The 26,393-nt window shown below is 65.1% G+C and overlaps 7 protein-coding genes across 7 annotated transcripts; 2 read left to right on the forward strand and 5 right to left on the reverse strand.

Moving 5' to 3' along the window:
• Positions 1 to 704: 704 nt before the first annotated feature.
• Positions 705 to 1,472, forward strand: EMIHUDRAFT_198817 (hypothetical protein; the record flags this gene model as incomplete). Its single annotated transcript, XM_005757594.1, has 1 exon — positions 705 to 1,472. The coding sequence occupies one exon, from the start codon at positions 705 to 707 to the stop codon at positions 1,470 to 1,472; it is 768 nt and encodes a 255-aa protein (XP_005757651.1).
• Positions 1,473 to 1,723: 251 nt separating this feature from the next.
• On the reverse strand, positions 1,724 to 3,644 carry EMIHUDRAFT_97149 (hypothetical protein; the record flags this gene model as incomplete). The annotated part of the gene is made up of 4 exons (XM_005757595.1): positions 1,724 to 2,361; positions 2,411 to 2,780; positions 2,876 to 3,098; positions 3,181 to 3,644. 4 exons carry the CDS (start codon positions 3,642 to 3,644, stop codon positions 1,724 to 1,726), a joined length of 1,695 nt encoding a protein of 564 aa, XP_005757652.1.
• A 2,136-nt stretch (positions 3,645 to 5,780) lies between these two features.
• EMIHUDRAFT_350982 (hypothetical protein) lies at positions 5,781 to 6,220 on the reverse strand (the record flags this gene model as incomplete). The annotated part of the gene is made up of 1 exon (XM_005757596.1): positions 5,781 to 6,220. A coding segment is annotated over exon 1 (329 nt), but the record flags the coding sequence as incomplete, so codon positions are not given.
• Positions 6,221 to 7,135: 915 nt separating this feature from the next.
• Positions 7,136 to 9,510, reverse strand: EMIHUDRAFT_97151 (hypothetical protein; the record flags this gene model as incomplete). Its single annotated transcript, XM_005757597.1, has 2 exons — positions 7,136 to 7,522; positions 9,157 to 9,510. 2 exons carry the CDS (start codon positions 9,508 to 9,510, stop codon positions 7,136 to 7,138), a joined length of 741 nt encoding a protein of 246 aa, XP_005757654.1.
• Positions 9,511 to 14,598: 5,088 nt separating this feature from the next.
• EMIHUDRAFT_198823 (hypothetical protein) lies at positions 14,599 to 16,078 on the reverse strand (the record flags this gene model as incomplete). The annotated part of the gene is made up of 2 exons (XM_005757598.1): positions 14,599 to 15,706; positions 15,792 to 16,078. 2 exons carry the CDS (start codon positions 16,076 to 16,078, stop codon positions 14,599 to 14,601), a joined length of 1,395 nt encoding a protein of 464 aa, XP_005757655.1.
• Positions 16,079 to 20,399: 4,321 nt separating this feature from the next.
• EMIHUDRAFT_414809 (hypothetical protein) lies at positions 20,400 to 23,857 on the forward strand. The gene is made up of 11 exons (XM_005757599.1): positions 20,400 to 20,940; positions 21,038 to 21,316; positions 21,576 to 21,632; positions 21,684 to 21,711; positions 21,863 to 21,950; positions 22,109 to 22,442; positions 22,506 to 22,601; positions 22,694 to 22,837; positions 22,946 to 23,074; positions 23,149 to 23,391; positions 23,569 to 23,857. Exons 1-11 carry the CDS (start codon positions 20,449 to 20,451, stop codon positions 23,668 to 23,670), a joined length of 1,992 nt encoding a protein of 663 aa, XP_005757656.1. The 5' UTR covers positions 20,400 to 20,448; the 3' UTR covers positions 23,671 to 23,857.
• On the reverse strand, positions 23,849 to 25,496 carry EMIHUDRAFT_433101 (hypothetical protein). Its single transcript, XM_005757600.1, has one exon. The coding sequence runs from the start codon at positions 25,358 to 25,360 to the stop codon at positions 24,248 to 24,250; it is 1,113 nt and encodes a 370-aa protein (XP_005757657.1). The 5' UTR covers positions 25,361 to 25,496; the 3' UTR covers positions 23,849 to 24,247.
• Positions 25,497 to 26,393: the final 897 nt, after the last annotated feature.

Below are 26,393 nucleotides of genomic sequence, written 5' to 3' on the forward strand. Positions count from 1 at the left end.
GAGTCTGAGAAGACAGAAGAGCGGCAAGCAAGAGCTCTAAGTCTTTTGGAGAGCAAGGCCAAGGCGCAAGGGTCTTGGAAGGACGATCACCGGAAGCTAAAAATCTCTCTCCAATCTCTCTCTCCCAACTCGAGTAGGTAGGTAGGTAGAAAGGTGAAGAACAGCCAGGCTCGGACTGGACACCAACGCGGTATGGGTGGACGCTGGACAGATGATGACGACACGCACGAGCGACACACAGACACAAAAGGCTCACAAGACACACAGCCAGCTGGCTGCCACACACCCTGAGTCGGCGTACACATAACTCAGGGCCACATCCTCCCTGTCGCCCCCCCCAGCACTCCACGGTGCCAAGGGCACAAACAAACAAGGAAGGGCACAACTCAAACAACAGACGACAGGAAGTGACATGTGAGGCTAGAGCAGCTTGCTCGACCTCTAGCAATCTCACCGGCCTGCGAGGCACGGACGAGACCGTATGTGGGGTCTAGTGAGGTGTCTATGGACTCGAGGATTACAATCGAAAAGAAAGAGCCGACCACTCGCTCGACCTCAAGAAACGGAGTTGGTAGTCACAGTGCGGTCATTCACAGGTCACCCGCCGAATACCCAGCCTGGCCGAACCCTGCCGAACCCTACAGCTCACGAGTCCGCCCGCGTTTTGGTGTGTCGGCATCCGGCTCGCCAGCAAAATAGTGTGTATGCGCGTGGCCGTGATTGGCGCCGGCTTTTCGGGACTTGCATTTGCGCGCGCCGTTCAGCAGGCCAATCTTTGCAATGTTGTCGTCTTTGAGCAGACCGAGGCGCTCGACAATCCTCAGGTGTCGGGAGACATCCGAGTGCCAGCCGCGGAGGCCGTGCTCGACGAGCTAGGGCTCGCAGGCCAGGCTACGAGGCTGCGAGGGCACGGCGGTCGCGGCGGCGCGGCCTCCAGAAGCAGCAGTGGGGACGACGACGGTGCCCGATATCCGCAGCAAGGCTTGCAGATGCTGCTGGCTCGAAGTCTGAGGCCGGGGACGCTACGACTGTCGTGCTCGGTCGAGCGGCTCGAGCGCTCGTCGAGCGGCGCCATCCGTCTCAGCTTCTGTGTTCGAGGCAAGAGCGAGGCCCTCTTGTTTGACCTCTGCGTCTGCGCCCACGGGCAGCTCCAGACGGTCGCGTTGGAGGCTGGCTCCCCGAGCGCTGCAGTGGCGGTGATTGGCGACGCGCGCTGGGTGAGGCGGCGGAGGTGGGACCTCGGCACAGCCCGCCGCGCCGGGGGAGCAAACACGGCGCTCCTGGACGCCGTCGACCTCGCCCGTCTCGTGCATCGCGCTGCACGCATCGGGCAGCGTCCAGACCTCGGCCGCTACGCCGCGGCGGCGGGGAGAAGCTGGCGGTGCCCGGGACGGGCGGCGGCAGCCCTCACGCCGCTGGTGGCCGCGGCGTTGTTGGCCGTTGCAGATTGGTGCCATCTCACGGACACGTAGCTCGTGGCGCCGCTGCACCAAGGGGGCCAAAAAGAGATTACGTTTAGTAAGTCTCCGCGACAATGTCGAGATCGGTACACGGTAGGTGCATTCTTGCATCTTTTTGCTTGCGGTGGTTTCCTGGATAACAAGATTCTCCCACCCACCTCGCGCGCGGCGGCGGCGGCGCGCGGGCGCGTGCGCGGCGTGGCGCGCAGCCACACTGCCACAAAGCGTATTTCGCGATGCGTCTAGTTTGCTCTAGAGGTAGTCTAGGTCTCCGCAGCGCTCTTCTCCGCCACACCGAGATGCCGGTGCGCATTCACCACCACCGCCCTCTCAAACGCGAGATAGGCGCTGATGTCACCGCCCGGCCCGGCCGCCTGCACGTCGGCCGCCCTGCCGCTCTCGCCCTCCTCGCCGCCGCCAGGCTTTCCCAGCGAGGCGAGGATGGCGCGCAAGGCCTCGTGCGCGCGGCCCGTCGCCTCGCGCGTCAGCGGCGCCGCCGCAGGATCCGCGCCGGCGCGCGCGAGCGGCAGCAGCTCCTCCGCCGGCGCGGTGCCCCAGTGGAGCGCCCGCAGCAGGCGGCGGCTCGGCGGTCCGCTCGCGCGCAAGTAGTGCGTCGTCCCAACTCGCGCGAGGGCGGCGCGGCGGAGCAGAGCCACCGCCCCGCCACCGGATGCCGCCGCCGCCGCCGCCGCCGCCCAGTCCCCTCCCTCGCCGCCCTCCTCCTCGCCGCCCTCCTCGCCGCCCTCCGCGTCGGCCTCGCCCTCCTCGCCCTCCTCGCCCTCCTCGCCCTCCTCGCCCTCCTCCTCCGGAGGCTCGAGGCACAGCTCGACCGCCTCTCGCTCCAGGGCCGACGCGTCCACGAAGCCATAGTGCTCGAGGCTCTCGAGCGAGGAGAGGCGGCCTACAGGAAGGCTCCGAGAAGCTTCGGGGAAGGGCCCCCAGTGCTCGACACTCTCGAGCGGCGAGCGGGTGGCCGTAGTAGAGGCAGAGCTGCCGCCCCGCCGGCACCGCGCTCAGCAGCCGGAACGTGAGTGCGAGCGTGGCTGAAGGAGGCCCCTCCGCCACCGGCCCCGTTGGCCTTGCGGCGCCCGCAGCCTCGAGGGACGGCCACGCGAGCGGCGAAGTCGGCGAGTAGTTGAGCAAGTCTGCCACGGGGGCGAGCACCGTGCGGCGTGCGCGCGGCTCCGCGCCGCCGCCAACGACCAGGCCGCGCGTCTGCACGACGGTGTACGCCCAGAGGAAGCGGCGCCACGAGAAGCTCGCCGGCGGGAAGAGCTGCGGCAGCGCGAGCGACAGCGCCGGGAAGAGGGCTGCGTGCGCCTGGCGACAAGGGTGAGATCACTCAAGCGTCCCCGCCGTGCGGCTGGCAGGAGGGCTGCGTGCGCCTCGCGCAGCGCCTCGCGCGCCGCAGTCACCCGGCCGACGAGCGGGGTGTGCGCCAGCCTCTGCAGCTGGCGCGAGGCCCAGTGCAGCGCACTCGGCGGCCGCTCGGGCAGGAAGCGGCAGTACTCGGCCCACGCGCCCGCCTGATCTCGCGCAATCTCGAGCAGCAGCGCGAGGCTGAGCCGCACGTCGTCGTGGAGCGAGTCGCCGGCGGCGGCAGACAAGGCGGCGGCGAGGCCGTCGTACGACGAGAGCCTGGCGTGTGGCGGGGAGGGCCTCACAACCAGGCATCGGGCGGAGTGCGGAGCTGTTGCCTCGCCGCTGCCTCTCGCTCGACAGCAGCAGCGACTCTGGCACCGCCAGGACGGTGTCGCCGGCAGACAGGTCGGCTGCAGCAGCGAGGCCGCGGCCACCGACGCGGAAGTGCCGCAGGACGAGCGTCTCTGTTCCGTGCGGCCACAGCGCGTGCCTCGCGCAAAAGGCACGCAACTCGTCGGCCAGCTCGTCCTCCTGCCCCAGATCCTCGCCGTCCGCCTGCAGCAATCGCTGCCGAGAAGCGGCCAGCGCAGCGAGGTTTGCCTCGCGCGTCGCCGAATGCGGCGCCTTGGAGCAGAGCCTCAGCAACTCGAGCTGTGTGGCGCGCTGTAGCCGAGGCGAGGCGGGAGAGGCGTTGCCCTCCTCGGCAAAGTAGCGAGCAATCGGCGGCCGCTGCGTCTCCTCCACGTCGCGCACCAGCACCTCGTCGAGCGGCTCGCTCCCCGCCCGGCACCATCGAGAGGCCCACGAGCGATCGGCGGCCATGAGCCAGTTCCTGAGCAAGGCTTTTTCTTTTCCTGACATTCAGGAGGGAAAGGTTCCCATTATTCCACACCCCAGCTCGCCAGGTAGGTGGCAACGGCCAAACATTTTCAATGTATGTGGCTCTTACGTACATTCCCGGAGGAGGACTGCTGACAGGGTTTGCGATGAGGAGTGACCCGAAGGGTTTCTCGGGGTTAGTGCACCACTAACCGCCTCTGCAATTTTAGGTTCACTCGAGTTCACGTGACACGTCCCTAACTTGCGTCCGACCGTCGATGGTGGCCACCGCGTCGGGTCCCGTGGCCACCGTCTCCAAACTGCAGCACCACCGCTGGCGCGACCGCTTCGGCCGCGGCCCCGACGCGCCCACCTGCCACCACCTAGACGAGGGACCCTCCGATGAGCCTCGAGGCTACCCACGTGTCCTTCCGAAGACGGCTGTCGCGAGCCACCGATTCGTGTTTGTGATGGGGGTCGAGTCGTCGGGGCATCACCTGCTGCAGCGCGTCTTTGGGAACTGCGCCGCGCAGTCGGGTAACACGCGATGCCGCGACGCCGCGGCGCTCCGCAAGCTGCTCTCAAGCGACAAGGTGCATTGCCCTTGGAGGCTGGGTAGGCTCGGACCCACCGGATCGCCGCTCAATTCCCATCCTTCGGTAGGGCCGGCGAGGTTTGTTTGGCGCGCGTTTCGAGCAGGCGGCCAACAAGAGCAGCCGGCCGTGGTCGGCCTCCCGTGGCGAGTTCCCCGGGCTGGTGCGGTCGATTGGGCGTAGCATCGCGCTCCTGCGTACGGGGAGCGGAGGCCTCATCTCCGTCAACACTATAATGGGCTGGGGTACTGGTCTGCTCTCCTTGCGGCCTCCCCTGGCGTCTCCCTCTCTCCACACCTCAGCGACTCACTGATTCCGGAACAGGCATGCTCTCTTACCCAAACTATGGCGGCGCGTGCAAGCGTCACCAGGTCACTCGCACCGGACCGGGGCCACCTCGAAATGGGCCCGTGCCGAGGTGGCTGCTGTGTCCCTTGCCTCAGGTCCCAAACGTGCGCATACTTGCCGAAATTTTTGAGAGCCACGGCGCCGATCTGAGAATCCTGGCGAGCGTGGGGACTGTGCAGCTCCGCCCGTCTCCTCGAATGGCTAACTGCCAGCGCCCGCTCTACTCGTCTAGGTACTCGTGCGGAATGCCTTTGACGTGGTGGCATCTGCTGTTGGCCGCTCGCATTTTTTCAGCGGCGAGGCGACATCCGCACTCAAGATGTTCACGGAGATTATCCGTGAGGAGATGGTGCCGCAGCTCGAACGGATAGACAGCGCCTTCTATCGACACCTCGACTACGACCGGCTGCCGTCGGCAGTGCCGCACGACTTGGGCGAGTGGCTCGGCTTCGGTCAGAGCGGGAACCCTCCGAGAGGCTTCCGCGAGGAGGTGTGTCGGGACAGAGGAGACTCACAAGATGGCCTTACACCCCAACCCGCCTTCCTACCTCTCATTGTAACTTGCAGCCGTCCGCCGATCAGGTCGCGAGGGTCTTCCGCCGCACCAACCGCTCAGGCCATCGACAAGAGCAGCTTGTGCGGCGCCACGTGGAGGATTACACACGGGCAAACGCGCAGCTCTTGGGGCTGTGTGTAGCCGAGAAGCGAGGAGCATTGCTGGCGTCGGGAGCACCGGGCATTCGCCAGGTCCAGGTGCGAGCGTGGCATCGACCCGTTACCTGATTCACCGCGCAACCACAGACTGACGCACTATAATTGAGCATTTCGGAGGAGGAGTTGTCATTTCGTGTTTCGCGCCCCCGCGCGAAGGTCGTGACACACGCACACCGATCAAATCGCTTCCACAAAAATGAGCGAAAGATCAGGCCTGCCACTGGGGGCTAACCTCGAAATGTGCACCTTGGATGGCTGCGCTCCCTCTTTCACAGCCATCCGTGCTAAGGATGGCTGTGAAAGAGGGAGCGCAGCCATCCAAGGTGCACATTTCGAGGTTAGCCCCCACTGGGCGGAAATCGGCCTTCCCTCAGTGCTGTCCAGCCTGCCAGCTAGAGTTTCCTCAATTGGCTCGAATTTTGCTTAGTAGAAAGAAACAATACCGCGACGGGGCGGCCCCCGCCATGCCCCGCTCGAAGCCAGGCAGGCCACCACCAGTGCCCCTCCCACCGGCGGCGCGGCGCGCGGCAGCGGCGCCGACCGCCCCTCCATCAGCGGTGGCGCGACGGCTGTCGTCGGGGCGCCGGCAGGTGCCGCGCGCAGAGGGTGCCACCGGACCGGCCGACGCGCGCCCGGCGGAGCTTCGTCGTCCATGGCGGGCCGAGCACCCCCGCGTCGCTTCTCGGCGCATTGGAGAGCAGAGGAAGCTGCTGGCGTCGCCGCTGGGATCGGCGGCGGCGCCAGCAGCGTTCTCGGATCTGAAGCCGACTTTGAGCGCCGATCGATCGATCTGAGGGCTGGCCGATGGGTGGCGCTGGGACATCGCCGCCGCCGCGGAGGCCGGCGGCGACCAGAGGAGCGGTTGGGGCGCGTGGCGCATATGTTACCTGCCAAGTGAGCATTCAAGTGTGCTTCGAGATTTATGTATGTAAAAGAGGGAAGCAGTCGAGAGGACAGGGGAGGGACGCGGCCAGAAAGAGGGCGGGCGCCGAGTTTCGAAAGCCGGCGCTTTCGCGCGTTCGAAGAGGCTTTGCACGGAGTTTGTGCAAATTTGCGGTTGGCCTGGTGCTGACGCATGCCAATCCAAATGCTGTGAAATCAGCATCCCGTCACGGCCAGGAGCCCAGCCCAAGCTTGAAGTCGCGAGCCTACCCTGCTGCGGCCCGGCGCCTGCTGCGCTGAGGGATGCAGATCTCTCGCGACCAGCTCCAGCAGCTCATCCAGCTGAGCGTGCAGCACCCGCCGGCGCAGAAGCAGGCCATGCTGCAGGCGCTCGTCGACCGGCGTCGTTGTGCGAAAAAACGAGGCGCAGTCTCACAGAGAGAAGAGTATTTTGGGGGCAAGGCAACGCGAATCGGAAATGCGGGGGGGGGAGAGAGCCGTGCCGGTCTACCACGAGAGAGAGAGAGAGAGAGAGAGAGAGAGAGAGAGAGAGAGAGAGAGAGAGAGAGAGAGAGAGAGAGAGAGAGAGAGAGAGAGAGAGAGAGATCACATGATGTTTGTGAGATCACTGTGAGTGTGAGATTTCTTGTTGGTCGTGAAAACTCTCTCTCACACGAGGAAGCAGGCGCCCGCCGCCATGGTGCATGGACGCCATGTTATTCTCTCTCGGCTCTCACGACCTCCCCCCTCTATAATGTACAAGTCGAATATGGCACGGGACCGCTCTCGACTGCGTCAGAACTCAGTGGCCGTAGTCAACACAACAGTTGGCCGGACGAGGAGCTCTCTCCTCTCATGAATGCGTGGTCTACTTCTTGGTCTCGTCGGAATCGGTCACCTGCAACTTGGACATGGACAATGGCGGCGTCCGCGAGCTCGTCTCCGGTGCGAAGCTTTTCAGTCGCAAAGCTGCTTGAGCATAAATTTCACGAGGCAAGTGAGGACAGCGGAGGCGAGAAGGGCGCCAAATACGATCACGATGATGATCCCCACTGCGAGCCCGTTGGCGGCATCCTCTGCGTCTGCCATTTCGCCGCTCGAGTGGCTCTCCGAGCATGTGCCGCCAACTAGCGAGCCACATCCGGACCAAGGGCGGCCACCAGCGGATCCGACACAACCCGTGTTGTCGCACTGCGTGTAGGCGTCCGAGATGCAAGAGCCTTGGATGCAGTTGGGGTTGCTTGAGCTGCACGTGCATCCGTAGCGCGCGGTGACATTCTCCACGGTGAGTCCCGCCGCTTGCACGCTGGCGCAGAGGGTGAAGTAGAGGATAACCTTGAGCATCTGCGGCGGGCATGATCAAGCTTAGCAAACGGCGAGGGCGCAGGGTCCCGGGCAACGGCGGCGGCGGGCAGCGGGCAACGGCGTCGGCGGGCAACGGCGGCGGCGGGCAACGGCGGCGGCGGGCAACGTGCTGTGCGGTTGCATCGTGATATCGTGCGTTGTGTGGTAGAGAGTGATGTGCCTCATGCGGGCGGCTCGTGGGGCGGGGCACGGACCAGAGAGGAGCGAGTTCAAGCAAAGGCGATGACGAGCCGCTGCGACGACAAAGGTGGGCCGACGGGGGCCGGCAGCGTGTTATCTTGGAAAGAAAAAACATGCATGTGTGGTGGCGGCGTGCCGTCCTCCCATCCCTCCTTTGTTTGTCGGGTTTCTTTCTTTCTTTAACCGCGCCATTCGCTCTCTCCCCTGGCATCCCTGTCTGCACGCCTCGCGCGCGCGTGAAAAGGAGCGGTACTTGCACTCGGATGCTCAGTCCAAGTCCAGACGTTGTTTCGCAGAATAATCAATATAGCCGTCCTGTGCTGTGTCGCGTGCCGTGTAGCAAGAGCAACATCATGGCCACAGCGTGCATGACTGTGGGGCCTGGACTCGGACGAACGAGTGTGTGGGTACCGCGCCGACCGAAGCGGAAGGGAGGCACTGCGCTAATCAGCGCGAACCCCCAAGAAGAAATCACTCTCCCCCTGCTCGAGCCTGGATTTCTTCTTAGGGCTGACTAGGCCTACGCGAGCGAGCCTGCCGTGTTCATTACGTTATGCGTGTCTCGGGTACGGGAGGGGAATGGCAGTCGGTGTGGAGGCTTGGACGTGGGGGGGCTCAGCTTGCTGGTTGGTGGCCAGTGGCCTGGTGCTGACGCATGCCAATCCAAATGCTGTGAAATCAGCATCCCGTCACGGCCAGGAGCCCAGCCCAAGCTTGAAGTCGCGAGCCTACCCTGCTGCGGCCCGGCGCCTGCTGCGCTGAGGGATGCAGATCTCTCGCGACCAGCTCCAGCAGCTCATCCAGCTGAGCGTGCAGCACCCGCCGGCGCAGAAGCAGGCCATGCTGCAGGCGCTCGTCGACCGGCGTCGTTGTGCGAAAAAACGAGGCGCAGTCTCACAGAGAGAAGAGTATTTTGGGGGCAAGGCAACGCGAATCGGAAATGCGGGGGGGGGAGAGAGCCGTGCCGGTCTACCACAGAGAGAGAGGAGAGAGAGAGAGAGAGAGAGAGAGAGAGAGAGAGAGAGAGAGAGAGAGAGAGAGAGAGAGATCACATGATGTTTGTGAGATCACTGTGAGTTGTGAGATTTCTTGTTGGTCGTGAAAACTCTCTCTCACACGAGGAAGCAGGCGCCCGCCGCCATGGTGCATGGACGCCATGTTATTCTCTCTCGGCTCTCACGACCTCCCCCCTCTATAATGTACAAGTCGAATATGGCACGGGACCGCTCTCGACTGCGTCAGAACTCAGTGGCCGTAGTCAACACAACAGTTGGCCGGACGAGGAGCTCTCTCCTCTCATGAATGCGTGGTCTACTTCTTGGTCTCGTCGGAATCGGTCACCTGCAACTTGGACATGGACAATGGCGGCGTCCGCGAGCTCGTCTCCGGTGCGAAGCTTTTCAGTCGCAAAGCTGCTTGAGCATAAATTTCACGAGGCAAGTGAGGACAGCGGAGGCGAGAAGGGCGCCAAATACGATCACGATGATGATCCCCACTGCGAGCCCGTTGGCGGCATCCTCTGCGTCTGCCATTTCGCCGCTCGAGTGGCTCTCCGAGCATGTGCCGCCAACTAGCGAGCCACATCCGGACCAAGGGCGGCCACCAGCGGATCCGACACAACCCGTGTTGTCGCACTGCGTGTAGGCGTCCGAGATGCAAGAGCCTTGGATGCAGTTGGGGTTGCTTGAGCTGCACGTGCATCCGTAGCGCGCGGTGACATTCTCCACGGTGAGTCCCGCCGCTTGCACGCTGGCGCAGAGGGTGAAGTAGAGGATAACCTTGAGCATCTGCGGCGGGCATGATCAAGCTTAGCAAACGGCGAGGGCGCAGGGTCCCGGGCAACGGCGGCGGCGGGCAGCGGGCAACGGCGTCGGCGGGCAACGGCGGCGGCGGGCAACGGCGGCGGCGGGCAACGTGCTGTGCGGTTGCATCGTGATATCGTGCGTTGTGTGGTAGAGAGTGATGTGCCTCATGCGGGCGGCTCGTGGGGCGGGGCACGGACCAGAGAGGAGCGAGTTCAAGCAAAGGCGATGACGAGCCGCTGCGACGACAAAGGTGGGCCGACGGGGGCCGGCAGCGTGTTATCTTGGAAAGAAAAAACATGCATGTGTGGTGGCGGCGTGCCGTCCTCCCATCCCTCCTTTGTTTGTCGGGTTTCTTTCTTTCTTTAACCGCGCCATTCGCTCTCTCCCCTGGCATCCCTGTCTGCACGCCTCGCGCGCGCGTGAAAAGGAGCGGTACTTGCACTCGGATGCTCAGTCCAAGTCCAGACGTTGTTTCGCGGAATAATCAATATAGCCGTCCTGTGCTGTGTCGCGTGCCGTGTAGCAAGAGCAACATCATGGCCACAGCGTGCATGACTGTGGGGCCTGGACTCGGACGAACGAGTGTGTGGGTACCGCGCCGACCGAAGCGGAAGGGAGGCACTGCGCTAATCAGCGCGAACCCCCAAGAAGAAATCACTCTCCCCCTGCTCGAGCCTGGATTTCTTCTTAGGGCTGACTAGGCCTACGCGAGCGAGCCTGCCGTGTTCATTACGTTATGCGTGTCTCGGGTACGGGAGGGGAATGGCAGTCGGTGTGGAGGCTTGGATTTGAAACTTAGATTTCCCTTTCCAGTGGGGAGGTGCCTGACCTGATCTTAGAATCGCTCAAATGTGCACGCGGACGCGGCGCGCATCCACAATGGGCTGTGGGGGAGTGTGAGTGTGAATACCAACCTCTCTGGCTCTGCCCTAGCGGACTCGGGGCCGGTGCTTTGACGCAGCACAGTGTGCTTCGTGGTAGCATGAACTCAGAACGGCCCCCCGAGAGCGCCTCTTCGACGCCCACGGGTCCCGGGGGGTCGGAGGGGTTGCGAGAGGGCCCCGGCTATTTTTTGTTTGAATCCCGGAGACCGTTCGAACATGAATTGACGTTCCACGTGCCCGTCCACAGCCACGGACAACATGCTAGCCCAGCAGGCCGCTCCCACCGCCGCCCGCGGCGGAGGCAAGGCGGCAAAGGGTGGCAAGGGCGGCGGCAAGGGCGGTGGCAAGGGTGGTGGCCGTGGCGCACCAGACCCACTTTGCGCCGCCGCCCTCAACGCCCGATATACTCGGTTAGAGCCGGCGGAGCGACGGCGGCAGAGGTGCGGCCGCCGGCGACCTCACACGGTGTCGAGCGCCGTAGAGACGGCCTCGAGAGCCGCCACCAGGTGTGCCACGACCGCCGCCGCGAGGCTCGTGGCGATGGATGCGCCAGACCCGCTTTGCGCCGCCAACCTCAACGCCCGATACTCGGTCAGAGCCGGCGGAGCGACGGCGGCGGAGACACGGAGTTGCGGCCGCCGGCGACCTCACACGGCGTCGAGCGCCGTAGAGACGGGGCCTCGAGAGCCGCCACCAGGTGTGCCACGAGCGCGGCCGCGAGGCTCGTGGCGATGGATGCGCCAGACCCGCTTTGCGCCGCCGCCCTCAACGCCCGATACTCGGTCAGAGCCGGCGGAGCGACGGCGGCAGAGTTGCGGCCGCCGCCGACCTTCCCCTCGACCACGCCGCCGACCCGTCGACAAGCACACGCGGACTGCCATCGAGAAGAAGGAGAAGGAGCGCGGCGCATCCGGAGCCCGCGGGCGCGGCGTGGGCGGGCGCGGGCGCGGGCGGGCGCGCGGGAACCCCGCCAGCGGAGGCGACACAATGCCTCTGGCGGCTCTGCAGGCGGCGCGCGGCGCGCCCCTCGCCGGTCTCCCGCACGCTCCTGAGGGCCGAGAGGGCCGAGAGGCGGGGTTGGTGACCCGGGGGCATGGGCGGTGCGGCCCGCGCCGCGCGCGGGCGCGTGGCAGCCCGTGAGTGCCGAGATCGGGTCTGTGCTTCGACGTAGCATGGGCCCCCGGAGGCCCATCTACAGCAGCGACGAAGTGAGCGTGTTTGTGGTGTTGGTGTGACATCTGAGCTTGGATCTGTGACTAAAGCCGCTTACCACTGATGGATCCCCACCCGAATAACACACAGTGAGCGCCCCAGCACTTCACTACGCCCTCCGCGCGAAATCGCTAGTGGTGCTTTGTGGCAGCACATTGTGCTTTGTGGCCTTAGGGTACCCCTAGGGTTCTGAGGGCCGGATTTTTTTAAGACCTTTTAAGAAATGAGGAGGTTTGGGGGCTCAAATTGTCATTTAAGAGATTGCAGGCACGGGGGTCCCTCTTTTAAGACCGTTTAAGAAAATCGGCCTCACCGGCACGCGTCGCTGCGTTCGGCGCCGTTTTCTCCAATACTGCCGTTATTAGGCACAAACCCGCCTCTGAAGACACATCTGTAAGTCTGGTGCACTGGCAGGAGCCATACTCGCATAGGGGACGCGTGCCAGCTGACTGTAGCCAGCTTCCCGGCCTCCGGCGTCTGTGGGGAGCCTCCCGGACCATCGACCTCGGGAGCTCTCCCGCAGCGTTTAAGCGTTTAAGACCGTTTAACCCCTAAACGGCTACCGAAACGGGGTGCCCGGAAGGGCGATATCACGGCGGCCTAACTGTGCCTCCGTGCGCTCGCCACATACCCCCTGCTGCCCGAGGGTCGTGTTAGCACTTTATTGGGCACATACAGAGGCGGTGGGAAGCCACCACGTTCCCTTCAAATTTCCCGCCACCGAGCTCCGGAGCGCGCTCTGCACGAGCTCCTGGGACGCGGTTTCGTCTTTCGATCCCAGACGGTCGTCGCACGTCGGCGCCCCAGTGAGGTCCGCCGTCATAGGTGTAGCACGCTACTAGACACACTGCCTCCAAGTTGAGCGGTGGAAAATTGTGACGAAGCCACGCACCGAGGCGCCGGCGTCCCTCTGGCAATCTGCCACCGACAGCAACACGCCTTTGATCACCGGCTGTTTGCGCTCCGCATACTCTCCAGAAGCTGTTGGTTGTGTGGCTGGTGATACTTCTATCAGCCTTCCTCATGCACAATGTTGCCGTTGAGCTACGAGGCTGCAACCCGTCGTCATTTGAGTTTGCTGCCAGCCACACACAGCGCGTTCCTGCTGCACGAGAATGGTTGGACAGGTGTGAACAACACCTCGTGGGGGCGGCACCGCAGGCGTCCATTGAGGGGTCCAGGTGATAGCCCTGGGCGGACAATCCATACGCCTAGTTGGACTTCAGATCGCCCGATCGCGTCCCGGTGAACTGACGTCGGATTTGTGACGCCGCCGCACCGCGCCGCGGCCGAGGGCCCTCCGGAGGCTGAGGATGGCCGTGGCGGACCGAGACGAGCTCTGGGAGGTAAAGTGTCAGAGTATATATTGTAGAGGCTGACCACGTGCACAATATCTCTCACTCTAGCTAAGCCAGGGGAGGCTATTCTGGGCGTCCACACGGCTTGCACTGGTGACCCTCGCGACAAAGCGACCGCGTCCGGCAGAGCGACTGAAGAATCGAGGACAGAGTCACAAATCCCGCTTGTTGTGCATGTTTTGAGGTCGGACAGTGCTGCTGTCTTCTCCACGCAGCAGCCGACGCCACCAGGCCTCGGTAGCTGAGCAGCAGGAGCCTCCTCGCTGCTGGCAGAGTTGCGCCTCTGTTTGCCGCCGCTAAGAGATCGCTGTTGCGGGAATCCAGGGAATCTAAAGGAATCTAGAATCTGTGGGTCCGAGATTCGATCTGGGACCTGAGCCGCTCGGGACCAGCTGCACATGACTCGGGGCCACTGCCATGTCGCAGACGACTGCTGGATCGGCCGTCGCTGCGACCAGCCGCATCAGCTTTCTCTTTCACAGAATTGGCGAAGTTCCCATATGGGAACCACAGCCGTTTAGGGGCATGCGTCGCTGGGTTCCGCGCCGTTTTCTCCAATACTGCCGTTATTAGGCACACAAACCCGCCTCTGAAGACACATCTGTAAGTCTGGTGCACTGGCAGGAGCCATACTCGCATAGGGGGCGCGTGCTAGCTGACTGTAGCCAGCTTCCCGGCCTCCGGCGTCTACCGGGAGCCTCCCGGACCATCGACCTCGGGAGCTCTCCCGCACCGTTTAAGCGTTTAAGACCGTTTAAGGAATCGGAGGCCCAGCAGCTCTTAAAACCGGCCTAGGCCGGTTTTAAGCCGTTTAAGCCGCAGGCGCCCCAGGGCCCACCCTTTTAAGCCTAGGGGTACCCTAAGTTTGTGGCAGCACGGGTGCGGTGCCCGAGACCGCTAGGCCTAGCGAGATGTCAGATGTCTGTGTGACGTCTTCATTCTTGCCTGAGCTGTCTCTCCTTGGATGGATCCCCACCAACAGCAACACACCGACACCCCACCCCGCGCGCCGCCGGCTGGCTGGCTGGCTAGGTAGGCTGGCTGTTAAGTCCACACAGATAGATAGGTAGAATAGGAAGGCAAAACACAGTCCGACCAACGACTGGGGCACCAACGCGGTATGGGTGGACGCGAGACGGGCGGTGACGGTCACACAGGAGCGACACACAGAACCACCACAAACAAACAAGACACGCAAGACACTCAGACCCTGCCTGACCTTGGACGAGAGAGAGAGAGAGAGAGAGAGAGAGAGAGAGAGAGAGAGAGAGAGAGAGAGAGAGAGAGAGAGAGAGAGAGAGCTGGCGAAAGTGGAAAGAAGAGTGCGCGCGCTCCACGAATTCGTCTATCACGCGCGCGGCGTGGTGCCGGGCGAGTGGTCACGCGGAGACCCCCGCCCCCCGCGCGCCGCGCCCCGGGCACCCGGGAGAGGAGCGGGCGACCGGTCCGCGAGCGTGACTCGACACGTGCGCGACGTGCGTCCGGACAGAGCTCAGAGGCAGCTAGACAGGTTCGACCAGGGGGGCAGAGTGAAATAGAAATTCTCGCCCGGTTCACTAAACTAATCGTTTACCTTACCGTCCGCCGCGCTGCATGCCGGCCTGCCGCAGCGGCGCTCATGGCAAAGGCTCCCCTATCTCCCCCTCCCCGTCCCAGTCCTTGCCCACGCGCGTGGAAGAGAAGATCGGCAATCGGTTGCGCATGTGAACCCGGTCGATTTCCCACAGCAGCGAGGGTGGCAGCGGCTCCTTCTTGCTGTAGTACCTGAGCGTCTCGTCGAGCTGCGCGAGGGACGTGTGGCCGAGCAGTGCTGTGGTGACGCTACTCCGCTCCTTGGTCCACCGGCAGGCCAGCTCGGTGAGCGACATGCCGTACGTCTTGGCCAGCGCGCTGTAGGCTCGGGTCGCCTCCGCCGCCGGCCCGCTGCGGTACCGGTACAAGGTATAGCCCCACCCGCGCTCGTCCATGCGGCCACGCGGCGCCTCGAGCGACCTCCTCGCCGACGCCTGGTCAGGGTCGTCCACCGCCGCGGCGCGCTCGAGGTACTTGCCAGTCAGCACGCCGCCGGCCAGCACATTGTACGCCATGAAGCCCACGTTCTCGTGGACGGGACTCGACGCCTCGGCGAGGCCGTTTTCATCGATCCTCCTGTTAATTAGCGAGTAGTCATTCTGCATGTTGACAGGCGGCGGCACGCCGAGCGCCCGAGCCGCGTAGCAGCTGGCGGCGAGGCCGTACGCGTTGTCGTTGCACATGCCCCACCCGCGGATCTTGCCCTGCTTCACCAGCGCGCCCATCGCCTCTGCGATCTCGCCAAAGTCTGCCCGCCCGCCCGAGTAGAGCTCGACCTCCTGCTTGTACTCGAGGCTCTGCCCCCAGTTGGACTGCGGAGAGTAGCGCGCGGGCCAGTGCAGGTTGTAGATGTCGAGGTAGTCGGTGCCGAGCCGCCGGAGCGACCCCTCGCAGTCGGCGATGATGTTCTTGGCGTTGACGTTCTGCCCGCCCGTGATCTTGGACGCAATCACCACCTGCTGCCGCCGCGCTTTGTCCTGCGCGAGCCACCTGCCGATGATGCGCTCGGTGTCGCCCTCGGGCTTGGCCCGCGTGCTCGGGATCGGGTACTGCTCCGCCGTGTCGATGAGGTTGATGCCACCCTCCAAAATGGCGCGGTCGAGGAACGAGAGGCAGGTCGCCTCGTCCGGCGCGTTGAAGTCGCCGCTGCCCCTGCGAAGGCAAGTCGTGACCGCGGGTCGGTGAGGCATCGCGAGCGGGCGCTGGGCGTGGCAGCGTGCGGGAGGGCGATGTGCACCAGCGCTGCGTGCCCAGCCCCATCTCGGAGACGACGAGGTCTCCGCCGCCCATGCGCTTGTGGCGAATGCCATTGACCGTCCTCACAACCTCATTGGTCGCGCCTTTGGCTGCCTTTGGCAGGCGGCGCGCAGCGCTCGCAGCACCGGGCGGCTGCATGAACTGCGGCAGCCAGGAGCCGAGCGCGGTGGCAGAGCCGGCGCGAAGCAGCGATCGGCGATCGGCGAGGCTGCCGATCGGCGGCTGAGTGAAGGCTAGAACGGCGAGGCTGCCGAGGAGGGCGGTCATGGCGACCGATGTGTTTGGTGTGAATTTCAGAGGGCGTGTGGAGAGCTCGCAGTGCGTGTGGAGAGTCCGAAGATGGCACACCGGAGAAGAAGAATTTGGCCGCGTTGTCACGATTCACCCGACTTTAAAATCCCTGCGTGGTGGCGGCGTGCCGTCCTCCCATCCCTCCCTTCGGTTGTGTGTGTTTTTTTATGCACCCGACTAGCACACCTCTGAGTCCCAGAAACCCGAGGAGTCACACAGTCCACCTGTGTGATGCACGCCCTGCGAGCGGGGCGGGGTGCGCACCGTCCCTCTGTGTTCGTGTGTGCGTCGCCCATCTCTCCCTGGAGATGACTGCTCTATTTATTTATTTGCACCCGAAGGGCGACGCGACAGAGGAGGAAGCGACAGGAGGGAGAACGACGAGAGTGGGACGACCGCGAGAGGTGGCATGAAGGTTGGAGCGAGAATCGGCGAGGGACTGCGGAGGGAGATAGAAAGAGGCAGACGACCAAGGGTTTAGGGTGGGCGACGGCTAGCACCACACTCCTCTCCTTAAAATCCCTGTGTGGTGGCGGCGTGCCGTCCCCATCCCTCCCTTGGGTTGTCTGTTTTCTTTCTTTCTTTCTGCACCCGAAGGGAACCCCAGGGCCAACACCGACCGTTGAGGTACAAGTGCTCGAAACGAGAGTGGACCTGAGCAATGATATGACTTGGCGGCAAATGATCGGAGTGGGCGTCAGAAGAGTCGTCCTTGCCCCCTTGCGCGAGGAGAGCTCGATAAACTCGAGGGGCCAAAATACGCCGCGAGGAGGGCGGAGTTACGCAGAGAGGCGAGAAGCAGCGAGAGCAAGGGATCGGCAGAGGGCAGACTAAAGATCTCTCGCGCGCAGACGGCAGCGGCGTCTCAGAACGAGGCAGAGGAGAGCGACGGCCGACGCGACAGAGGATGAAACAGCAGGAGAGAGAACGAGGACGAGAGTGGGAAGAACGCGAGGTGGCATGAAGGTCGCTGCGAGAATTGGCGAGAAACTGCGAACAGAGATAGGAAGAGGTACATGTAGACGCCCAAGAGGGTGGGCGACGGCTAGCACCGCACTTCTCTCCTTAAAATCCCTGTGTGGTGGCGGCGTGCCGTCCTCCCATCCCTCCCTTGGGTTGTCTGTTTTCTTTCTCTTTCGTGCGGCGCAAGAGGCTAGTGCGTAGTGGGAGAGAGAGTTTTTGTCGTAGTGGTGACTCGACGAAGGCGTCGCATACCAGAAAGAAGCCGGCGTGTGCGCTCCTCACGCCGGAAGCGCTCTGGGGGGCGGCTGGGAAGCGGCGATCTCCGCCCGGGCCGTCCCTTGCTCGAGGCCCAGTGTGCCTGCGACAAAGAAAGAAAGAAAGAAAACAGACAACCCAAGGGAGGGATGGGAGGACGGCACGCCGCCACCACACAGGGATTTTAAGGAGAGGAGTGTGGTGCTAGCCGTCGCCCACCCTAACCCTTGGTCGTCTGCCTCTTTCTGTCTCCCTTCGCAGTCCCTCGCCGATTCTCGCTGCAACCTTCATGCCACCTCGCGGTCGTCCCACTCTCGTCGTTCTCCCTCCTGTCGCTTCCTCCTCTGTCCGCGTCGCTCTCGTCTCTGCCTCATCCTGCGACGCCACCGCCGCCTGCCGATCCCTTGCTCTCGCGGCTTCTCCGTTCTCCCGCCTTTCGGCGCAACTCCGCCCTCCTGGCGGCATATTTTGGCCCCTCGAGTTTATCGAGCTCTCCTCGCGCAAGGACGACTCTTATGACGCCCACTGCGATCATTTGCCGCCAAGTCATATCGTTGCTCAGGTCCACACGTCCACTCTCTCTTCGAACACTTGTACCTCCACCGATGATGTTTGCGCTGGGGTCCCCTTCGGGTGCATCGTTACAGCTGACGACGGGATTACCACTGGTACCTGCGCCCCGCCTAGGTGGGAAAGAGACGAGGAGGGGGAACAGTTTTCTTTCGCTGCATGCACTCCTCGACTCCGGCCATGAGCGAACAAACCAGGAACAAACCATCTAAAGAATAAAATAGTGAAAGCATAAAACTGCTGAAAGAAAGAAAGAAAACAGACAAACCCAGACGAGGGATGGGGGAGGAGGACAGGGTCCCCACCTGCATTATGCTCACACATGCCGCGGTCGATTTCTTCAATACCGTGAGGAAGGCTCGGATGCGTACCATGAGACGTCTGCCTCAGCGGCTCGGCGGCGGCCCGGTCTGGGCGGCTGCGCGGCAGAACGGCGGCGGCTTCTTCGGCAACCTCAAGGAGAACCTGAAGAAGGAGGTCGAGAAGAACAAGGATCTGCAGGAGGCGCTCAAGGGGCTGCGCGAGGACGAGACGCTGAAGAAGGCACGCGAGGCGGCGACGGCCGCGACGGCGGGCTTCCAGCGGGCGGCGGAGCAGGCGGGCAGTTCCGCCTCCTCCGCGGCCGAGCAGGCCGGCGCCAAGGCGTCGGAGGCGGCCGAGCAGGCCGCGAAGCTTGCGGCGGAGGCCAAGGCCAAGGCGGAGGCGTCGGCGGCTGAGGCGGGCTTCCAGCGCGCGAGCCAGGAGGAGGCGAGCGGCAGCGCGGCGGGCGGCGCGGCGGGCGGCGAGCAGCCCGGCGCCAAGTCCGACGGCGCGCCCGGCGAGCCTCTGCCGCCGCCGCTGCACGAGCGGCTCGTCGCTGATGTCAGCGCTGCCTTTTCGGCGGCGCGCGAGCGGCTGGGGGGGGCGTTCGGGGGCGGCGGCGCGGCGGGCGCGGCGGGCGCCGCCGCCGACGCGCCGCCCGCCGACTCGGGCGCCGTGGTCGTGCGCGAGCCAACCTTTTGGGAGAAGGCGACCAACTTTGGGTCTGGGTCTGGGTTTGGCTGGTTTGGCGACGCGGCGGGCAGCGTCGGCGACCGGATCTTTGGGGAGACGGAGCAGGCGGAGGCGCTGCGCGAGCTGCGCGAGCTGATGCCCGACTTCGACATGGACAAGTTCCTCACCGAGGAGGTTGCCCAGAAGCAGCGCGACGTGCTCGGCGCCTACCTGCGCGGCGACATGGAGGCGCTGCGCCGCTGCTGCCGCGACGCCGCGTACGGCGCGCTGCACAAGTCGGTGATGGAGCGGGAGGCGCACCAGCTCCAGATGGACGAGCGGCTCCTCTTCCTCTCCGACCCGGAGATCGAGTCCGTCCGCTACATCGGAGGCATGCCCACGCCCGTCGTCTCCTTCGAGGTGCCGCCGGCACGCCAGCAGCACGCCAGCAGCACGCCGGCAGCACGCCGGCAGCACGCCAGCAGCACGCCAGCACGCCACGGCCCGCCGCCCGGCTTCGCTCGCGCACACCCGCCTGCCGTCGGGGAGAGCGTGGCCCGAGCCCTTCCCCCCCGCCCCTCGAGAGGCGCCTCCCGCGAGCCCCTCCGCCTCCCCCTCTGGCGCAGGCGCACCAGCTCAACTGCGTCCGGTCCAAGAGCACGAAGCAGATCGTCGAGGGGGACGAGGACGACATCCGCGCGGTGCACTACCTCTTCGCTCTCCAGCCGACAGAGGACTGGGCGGAGCCGGAGCCGGAAGCGGCGGGGGAGGAGACCGCCGCTGCCAGGCGGCGGATCACGCTGCCGAGGCGCTGTGCGGGAGGGTGGCCACGCTGTGAGTAGGCGCCTGCGGACGGCGGCGAGGCGGGCGGCGAGGCGGGCGGCGAGGAGGGGCGGGAGAAGTCAAAGGAGCCGCCGCCGGACAAGTGGCAGGCGGGCGGCGGCCGGCTGACACCGAGAAGAGATGCCCGTCACGCAGCCCCGTATCACACGCCCACCCTGGGCCGTGTCGCGCTCGCAGGTGACGGAGCTCGCGGTGCGTGGCATGCAGTCGGTGTACTGAGGCCCGCCCCGCGCTGGCGGGAAGGGGGTAGGGGTGAGGGGCGCGTCTCCCCGTGGCGGGTTGGGGTTGCGGGTCAGCATCAGGATGATGGGCTGATCGGGTGCGCGGCGGGAGGGGAGGGGAGGGGAGGGGAGTGCTGCTCTGGTGGCGCTGCGCAGGCGCCGCCTGGCCCTGCGCACGAGCTGCAGACTCGCGCCGCGTCGAGCTTGTGCGGCGGGCCAAAAGGGTCAAGGTGCGGACTTGCGGACTTGGGCGCCGTCGTCGGCCCGCGGCTTCCGCAGCTGGGCTTCCGGTGCGTCCGCATCGCCGGTGTTTATAGATCCAGTGATCGTATATATTCGTAGAACTATGTTATTGGTGCAACATGTTTTGTTCTTCACCACCACCCCGAGAGCGAGACCTCCAGCCGCACACCCAGGCCCAGGGAGGCACTGCTCCGTTGGCTCCCTACCTGGAACTGCGCCGCGAACCCAGCCAGGGCCTCGACGCAGCGAGCCTGGGCTGCAGCAGCCGATCGCTGCTCGATGAGCAAGTCCGGCGCAAAGACTGCGAAGACGGACGCCGTCAAGGCGTCCCGGAAGCGTCCCGACCCGGAGGGCCTGCGCCTCATCGAGGAGGGCGAAAAGGCGTTCGAGGCGAAGGACTTTGTGGCGGCGACCGAGCGGTTTGTCGCCGCCAAGGCTGCGTGCGACGCCTCAACCGTCCAGGCAACGGCGAAACCGAAGAAGGAGAAGCCTCCTCCCGCCGAGAAGGAGGCCGTGGCCGACAAGGAGCCGAAGCCGGCCGACGGTGGCGTGGAGCAGAAGCTAGTGCTCAAGCCCCCGGTGGAAAACATCCAGGCAAAGCCGCTCCGGCCAGACATAGACGCGGCGCACAACTACGCGCTCAACGCGGCGGAGGATCACGCGGCCTACCTCAAGCGAACGGGCGGTGGGATCCGCACGCGCTTCCCACCCGAGCCCAACGGGTACCTGCACATCGGCCACGCCAAGGCGATGAACTTCAACTTTGGGCAGGCGCGCAGCACCGCAGCACCGACACACCGCAGCACCGCAGCACCGGCACGGCCGCCACGGCCGCCGCGGCCGCCACCCGGCACCGTCCCCGGCGCAGGCGCGGCTGGCGCGGGAGGCGGGAGGCTCAGGCGCGACGGTGATGCGGTTTGACGACACCAACCCGGCGGCGGAGAAGCAAGAGTACATTGACTCGATCCTCGACTCGGTGGCGTGGCTCGGCCACACGCCCGTCGCGGTCACGTACAGCTCGGACTACTTCCCGCAGCTCTACGACCTGGCGCTGCAGCTGATCCGCTCCGACGGCGCCTACGTCTGCCACCAGACCGCCGAAGAGATCAAGGCGTCGCGGATGGCGCTGCGCAACTACCACGGCAAGGTCGCTCGCCCCCTCTCCCTCCCTCTCCCCCCTGCTCCCCCCCCCCCCCCCCCGTTTGCCCTCCACGCATCCCCTCCCCTCGCCCGGCAAGGTCAAGCTCGAGGCCAAGGCGGCCGGCAAGCCGCCGCCGCCGCTGCCGCCGGCCGCGAGCTCGCCGTTCCGCGGCCGGAGTGTGGAGGAGAGCCTGCGCCTTCTCGAGGGGGGTAGGGGGGAGCGGCTCGGCTGATTTGGGCTCACCTCGGCTCGTCTCGCGGTGCAGGAGAACCTGCTCCTCTTCGAGAGGATGCGGACGGGCAGGTTCGGCGAGGGCGAGGCCGTGCTCCGGATGAAGGGCGCCCCTCTCGCGCGGCTGCCTCTGAGGCGCGAGGCGAGGGTCGTTACGCTCCCCGTCGCTTGTGGTGCTGAGTAGGCGCCGCTGCCTTCCCCACCGCCCGCGGCGTGGCGTGGCGTCTCCTCACCGGCCGCGCTGTGAGCAGGCGACAATTGCTGTCGGACAACTCCTGGCTCTTCCTGGACATGTCCTAGACACGTCCTGGACACGAGCAGGCGACTTGCTGTCGGACAACTCGTCACTCTGGGACCCGGCGGCGTACCGCGTCCTCTTCCACTCACACCCGCGCACCGGCGACGAGTGGTGCGAGAGGGGGCTAGAGAGGCCGAGAGAGGCCTAGAGAGGCCTAGAGAGGAGCGTCTTCGTTCCACCCGGGACCACAGACCACGCGCCCGCACTCTCTTTCCGACTCCCCCTCCCCCCTCTCGCCCTCTCCCCGCGTCTCCGCTCGCCGCGCGCAGGTGCGTCTACCCGACCTACGACTACACCCACTGCATCGTCGACTCGCTCGAGGACATCTCGCACTCGCTCTGCACCCTCGAGTTCGGGCAGCGCCAGGCGGTCGACGGGCCGTACTACTGGCTGCTGCACGCCCTGCGGCTGTACAAGCCCGTGACGTGGGAGTACTCGCGCCTCAACATCACGCACACGCTCATGTCGAAGCGCAAGCTCAAGTTCCTCGTCGAGGGCGGCTTCGTCTGCGGCTGGGACGACCCGCGGCTGCCAACCATCGAGGGGCTCCGCCGGCGCGGCTTCTCCGCAGCGATGCTCAACCGCTTCTGCGACGAGGATGGCGTCGCAGAGGCCGGCCGCTGGGAGTGCGAACGGCGTCTCCCTCACGCGTCCAGCCGTGGACAGGTCGGCGTCACGAAGGCCGCCATGACTGCGCGGTGGCAGGTCGTCGAGCATGTCGCGCGCACAGCGCTGGACGCCTCCGCGCCGCGCCGCTCCGCCGTGCTGAGGCCGCTCAAGGCGCAGCCCCTCCGCGCGCGCTCCGCCGGCGCGGGAGCTTCGGCGCCCGCCGCTCAGCGCCTCCCCCCTCGCAGGTGGAGCTGCGCGGTCTCGCGGCGGGCGGGAAGCCGTTCGAGTCGCCGAACCACCCGCGGAACGCAGAGATGGGCGCCCGGCGGCTCGTGCTGCCCGAGACCATCTACATCGACCGCGACGACTTTCGCGAGGCGCGAGCCTCCGTCGCGCTTCCCCGGACCCCGCGCTGCGCCCAGCGCCCAGCCGCGGTATCGTGGCGGCAGCGCACACGCGTCGGGGTGGGGCGCGCCGACGCGACCGCGCCTTCGCAGGTGGACGCGCCGAGCTTCTTCGGCCTCGCGCCCGGGAAGGAGGTTGGCTTGCTCGGCGCCGGCGTGACCATCCGCTGCGACGAGGTGGTGAGGGGCGGCGACGGCGGCGTGACCGCGCTCGTCTGCTCGGTGGGCGCGGCCCGTTGGCGGGGAGCGAGACTCCGGCACGACTCTGACGCGTCTCCATATGCCGCGCCTCCCAGGCGGACGGGTCCGCCGAGCGCAACAAGACCAAGGGCCACCTGCACTGGGTGTCTGCGGCCGAGGGGGTGCGCGCCAAGGTGCGCGTCTACGGTGTCCTCTTCACGCCCGAGGACCCCGAGGGCGAGGCTGCCAAGCTCAAGGGCGGGGGCGGCGGGGGCGACGAGGAGGGCGAGGGCGACGAGGCGGACGAGGCGGAGGCGGCCTCGCCTGAAAGCGCGAGCTACTCGCGGGCCGATGGCGCCGTGCAGCGTCCACGACGCGGCCCACGACGCGGCATGTGTCCCGTAGGCGCGCCCTCGTGGCTCAAGCTGCTCAACCCGGACTCCTGCGTGGAGCACGAGGCGGTGGTCGAGAGGGACCTCGCGCAGGCGGCGGGCCCTCCCGCGCGCAGCGCCGACCGGCCGGCCTTCCAGTTCCAGCGGCTCGGCTTCTTCTGCGTCGACACGGACTCCACGGCGGAGGCGCCCGTCTTCAATCGCATCGTCCCGCTCAAGGAGGACAAGGAGAAGAAGGCCGGGTGAGGGGCGCACGCGCCGGGCGCGCCACGTTCCCACAGTCAGATTGCCATCGGTAGAGAGCCAGATCGCGCCGAGCCGCGGTGGAGCGCCGCGCCACACCGCTCCGCCACCACTGCGCCACAGTGTATACGCACGCAGCGCCACAGTGGCCAGGAGGCGTGGCTGTACTGTTTTTATCCGTATGAAATCAACAGCGAGACCCCTCGGAGGCAGATCACAGAGTGACAAAGAGCGCCACGTCGCACGTGGCTGCGCCGACGTGCCGACGCGGTGGTCGTCTCTAGGTGTGTGGATATCTCGGAAATCTCCGTCGCCCCCTCGCGGCACACACACAGGCCGCCCGACGCCTACCTCTGCCGTCGGACCGCCAACCCCGGGGGTCCGCTCGAGCCCTCTTCCCCGCCCCCACAGACTAGCGTGTGTCCGTCCAGCGCATCGGACACTCTCTCGCAGAGAGGATAGCTCCAAAAAGCTGCCGGCTCTGCCGTCCGGGTTCCCGAGGCGCCCATCGAGCCGAATGGGATCACATTTCAGAGGACTGAGGGGGGTGACTGGTCCACGCACGCTCGGCGCGACGCGCTCACTTCTTCTTTCCCTTGGCGTCGATCAGTTTGAACTGGATGCCGTCCGGGAGCTCCCCTCCATACCGCTGAGGCAGGTTTGCGCAGTCAACGTCTTCGTGGAGCGCCGACTGGAAGTCGGGGCCAAATATCTTGAGCTTATCCGCCGAGCGCTTGGGCACCAGCGCCTTTATCAGCGGCCCCGCCGCCTTGGCGGTCGACTCGGAGAGGTTGACCATGTAGTTTCGGAAGGTTGTCGTCGGGTACACCTCCTTGGTCACCTCCGACGACGCCTTGGCGGCGGCCTTCCCGTCCTTCTCGACCTTTGGCGCGAAGGGATTGGGCATCATGTTGATGTGCGACATGTCCATGACGGTGTTTGTTAGCAGCAGCTTCCCGCATCGCCGCGAGAGCTCGTCGAGCATCAGCACGCGCAGCTCGTTGAAGGTGAAGAACTCCTTCGTCCACGGCTCGAAGCCGACAGCGGCGATGGCGGCATAGTCGACCACGCCCACGCACTCAATCACGACGAGGTTGCCTCGCTTGTCTCGCAGCAGCCGGTACGGGCCCTCGGTGCGCACGTCGGTGAAGGTGCGGGGGTTGACCTCCTGCAGAGCTTTGCTCGTCCCGTGCACGTAGATGCAGTCGAGCTCCTCCTTGCCGCCGAAGAAGCCGGGATTTTTGGCGACGATCTCGTCGCGGAGGGCGTCGAGTCCCTTCGCCTTGCGGCTCTTTAGCGAGCTGACGTACTCCTCGGCGGCGGCGGCGGCGTCCCACTTGTTTGCGCCCAAGAAGCGCATTATCCGGATGTCGTCTGCTGCCTCGGTCGAGGGCTTGAGGCTGCCATCCTTGGACACTGCAGCGTCGGCCTTTGAGCGGACCGCATCGATCAGGCCCTGAAGATACGGGCTCTTCTTCCGGGTGCTCAGCCCAACCTGCATCAGCAAGGCGGCGAGATCCTCGGGGGTGCTCGCCGCCGCGCTCCGCTCGTCGGCCTCGCCATCCCCCACTGGAGCTGGAGGCGGCGCGTTGTCCTCGGCATCAGGGACCTCAGCAGCCACAGGCACCGATTCGCGGGCAGCCTCGGCGGCCACAGCCTTGATCAGATTCAGCCCATCGGCGTCAATCTCCATTGTCGCCAGATAGCTCGTGTTGACCTCCTCATGGTCGTGCTTGGACTTGAAGGCGCCCCTGCAAGAGACACACGAGCCGTGTGAGGTGGTGCGCGCGGGTGTGCGCGTCTGGGCACACGCTGGGGCCAGCGAGAGGGCGTCCTGGCGCTAAAAATCTCTCTCTCTCTGTCTCGCACTCAACCTCTCATACTGGGAGAGAGAGAGGCGATTGCGTACTATAGATCGAAGCTAGAGGCGGTGGTCTTTGTGTGGGCGCCATCGCATGTGGGAATAGCCTGCACTAACTAGAGCCTGCAACGCATACGCCGACGCAGTAGCGACAGCATACCTCGGTCGGAAATAACGACACGGAGGACGCCTCGAAAGCGGTGCGGGACGCGGTGCGAACGCGGCCATGCATGTACACGGTGCGAAGGGAGGCGGCAGAGAACTCAGAGAAGAGGGAGATAGTGGACCGACGGACGTACGGACACATGTGTAAGAGCGCGCACGAGAGAGAGATTTTTAGCAATACCAAACAACTGTTTGTTCGCACGAGTGGGTGTGCGAGCAATATCGAAAGACGGTGAGGCCGGGATCGCACACGGCAGGGGTGGCGGGACGATTGTGGAGCGAAGTGGCTGTAGCCAGCCTCTCGGCTCTCGACATAATCAACAACGCCACAACTTTTCCTATTTATTGGTGGAGAGCTCACAGAGCTCAAAAGAAAAGAGAACACCGCTGGGACAATAAGATGAGATTACCAGACGAGAACGGGGGGAAGGATATAGGCGGGCGACATTTGACGACTCGGGGATCACCATGTGACGACCAAAACGATCTTGGGGGCCAGGGTGAGACAACAGGTCGGGGTGCCACACGGGGCACACCACAGGCGTATTCTAGAGGGGGGAAAGAAACGAGGAATGAGGGGCCCCGCCACGAGAAGTGCGTTCTGGGGATGCAGAGCGTGCAAAGCGGCTAGGGATGAGGCCACAAAAGAGGCGCGCGAGGCAAGGAGGAGAATCGGAGAACGGAGAGACTGGGACGACTG

This window comes from Emiliania huxleyi (genome assembly GCF_000372725.1).
Source record: "Emiliania huxleyi CCMP1516 unplaced genomic scaffold EMIHUscaffold_9, whole genome shotgun sequence".
Classification (NCBI taxonomy): Eukaryota; Haptophyta; order Isochrysidales; family Noelaerhabdaceae; genus Emiliania; species Emiliania huxleyi.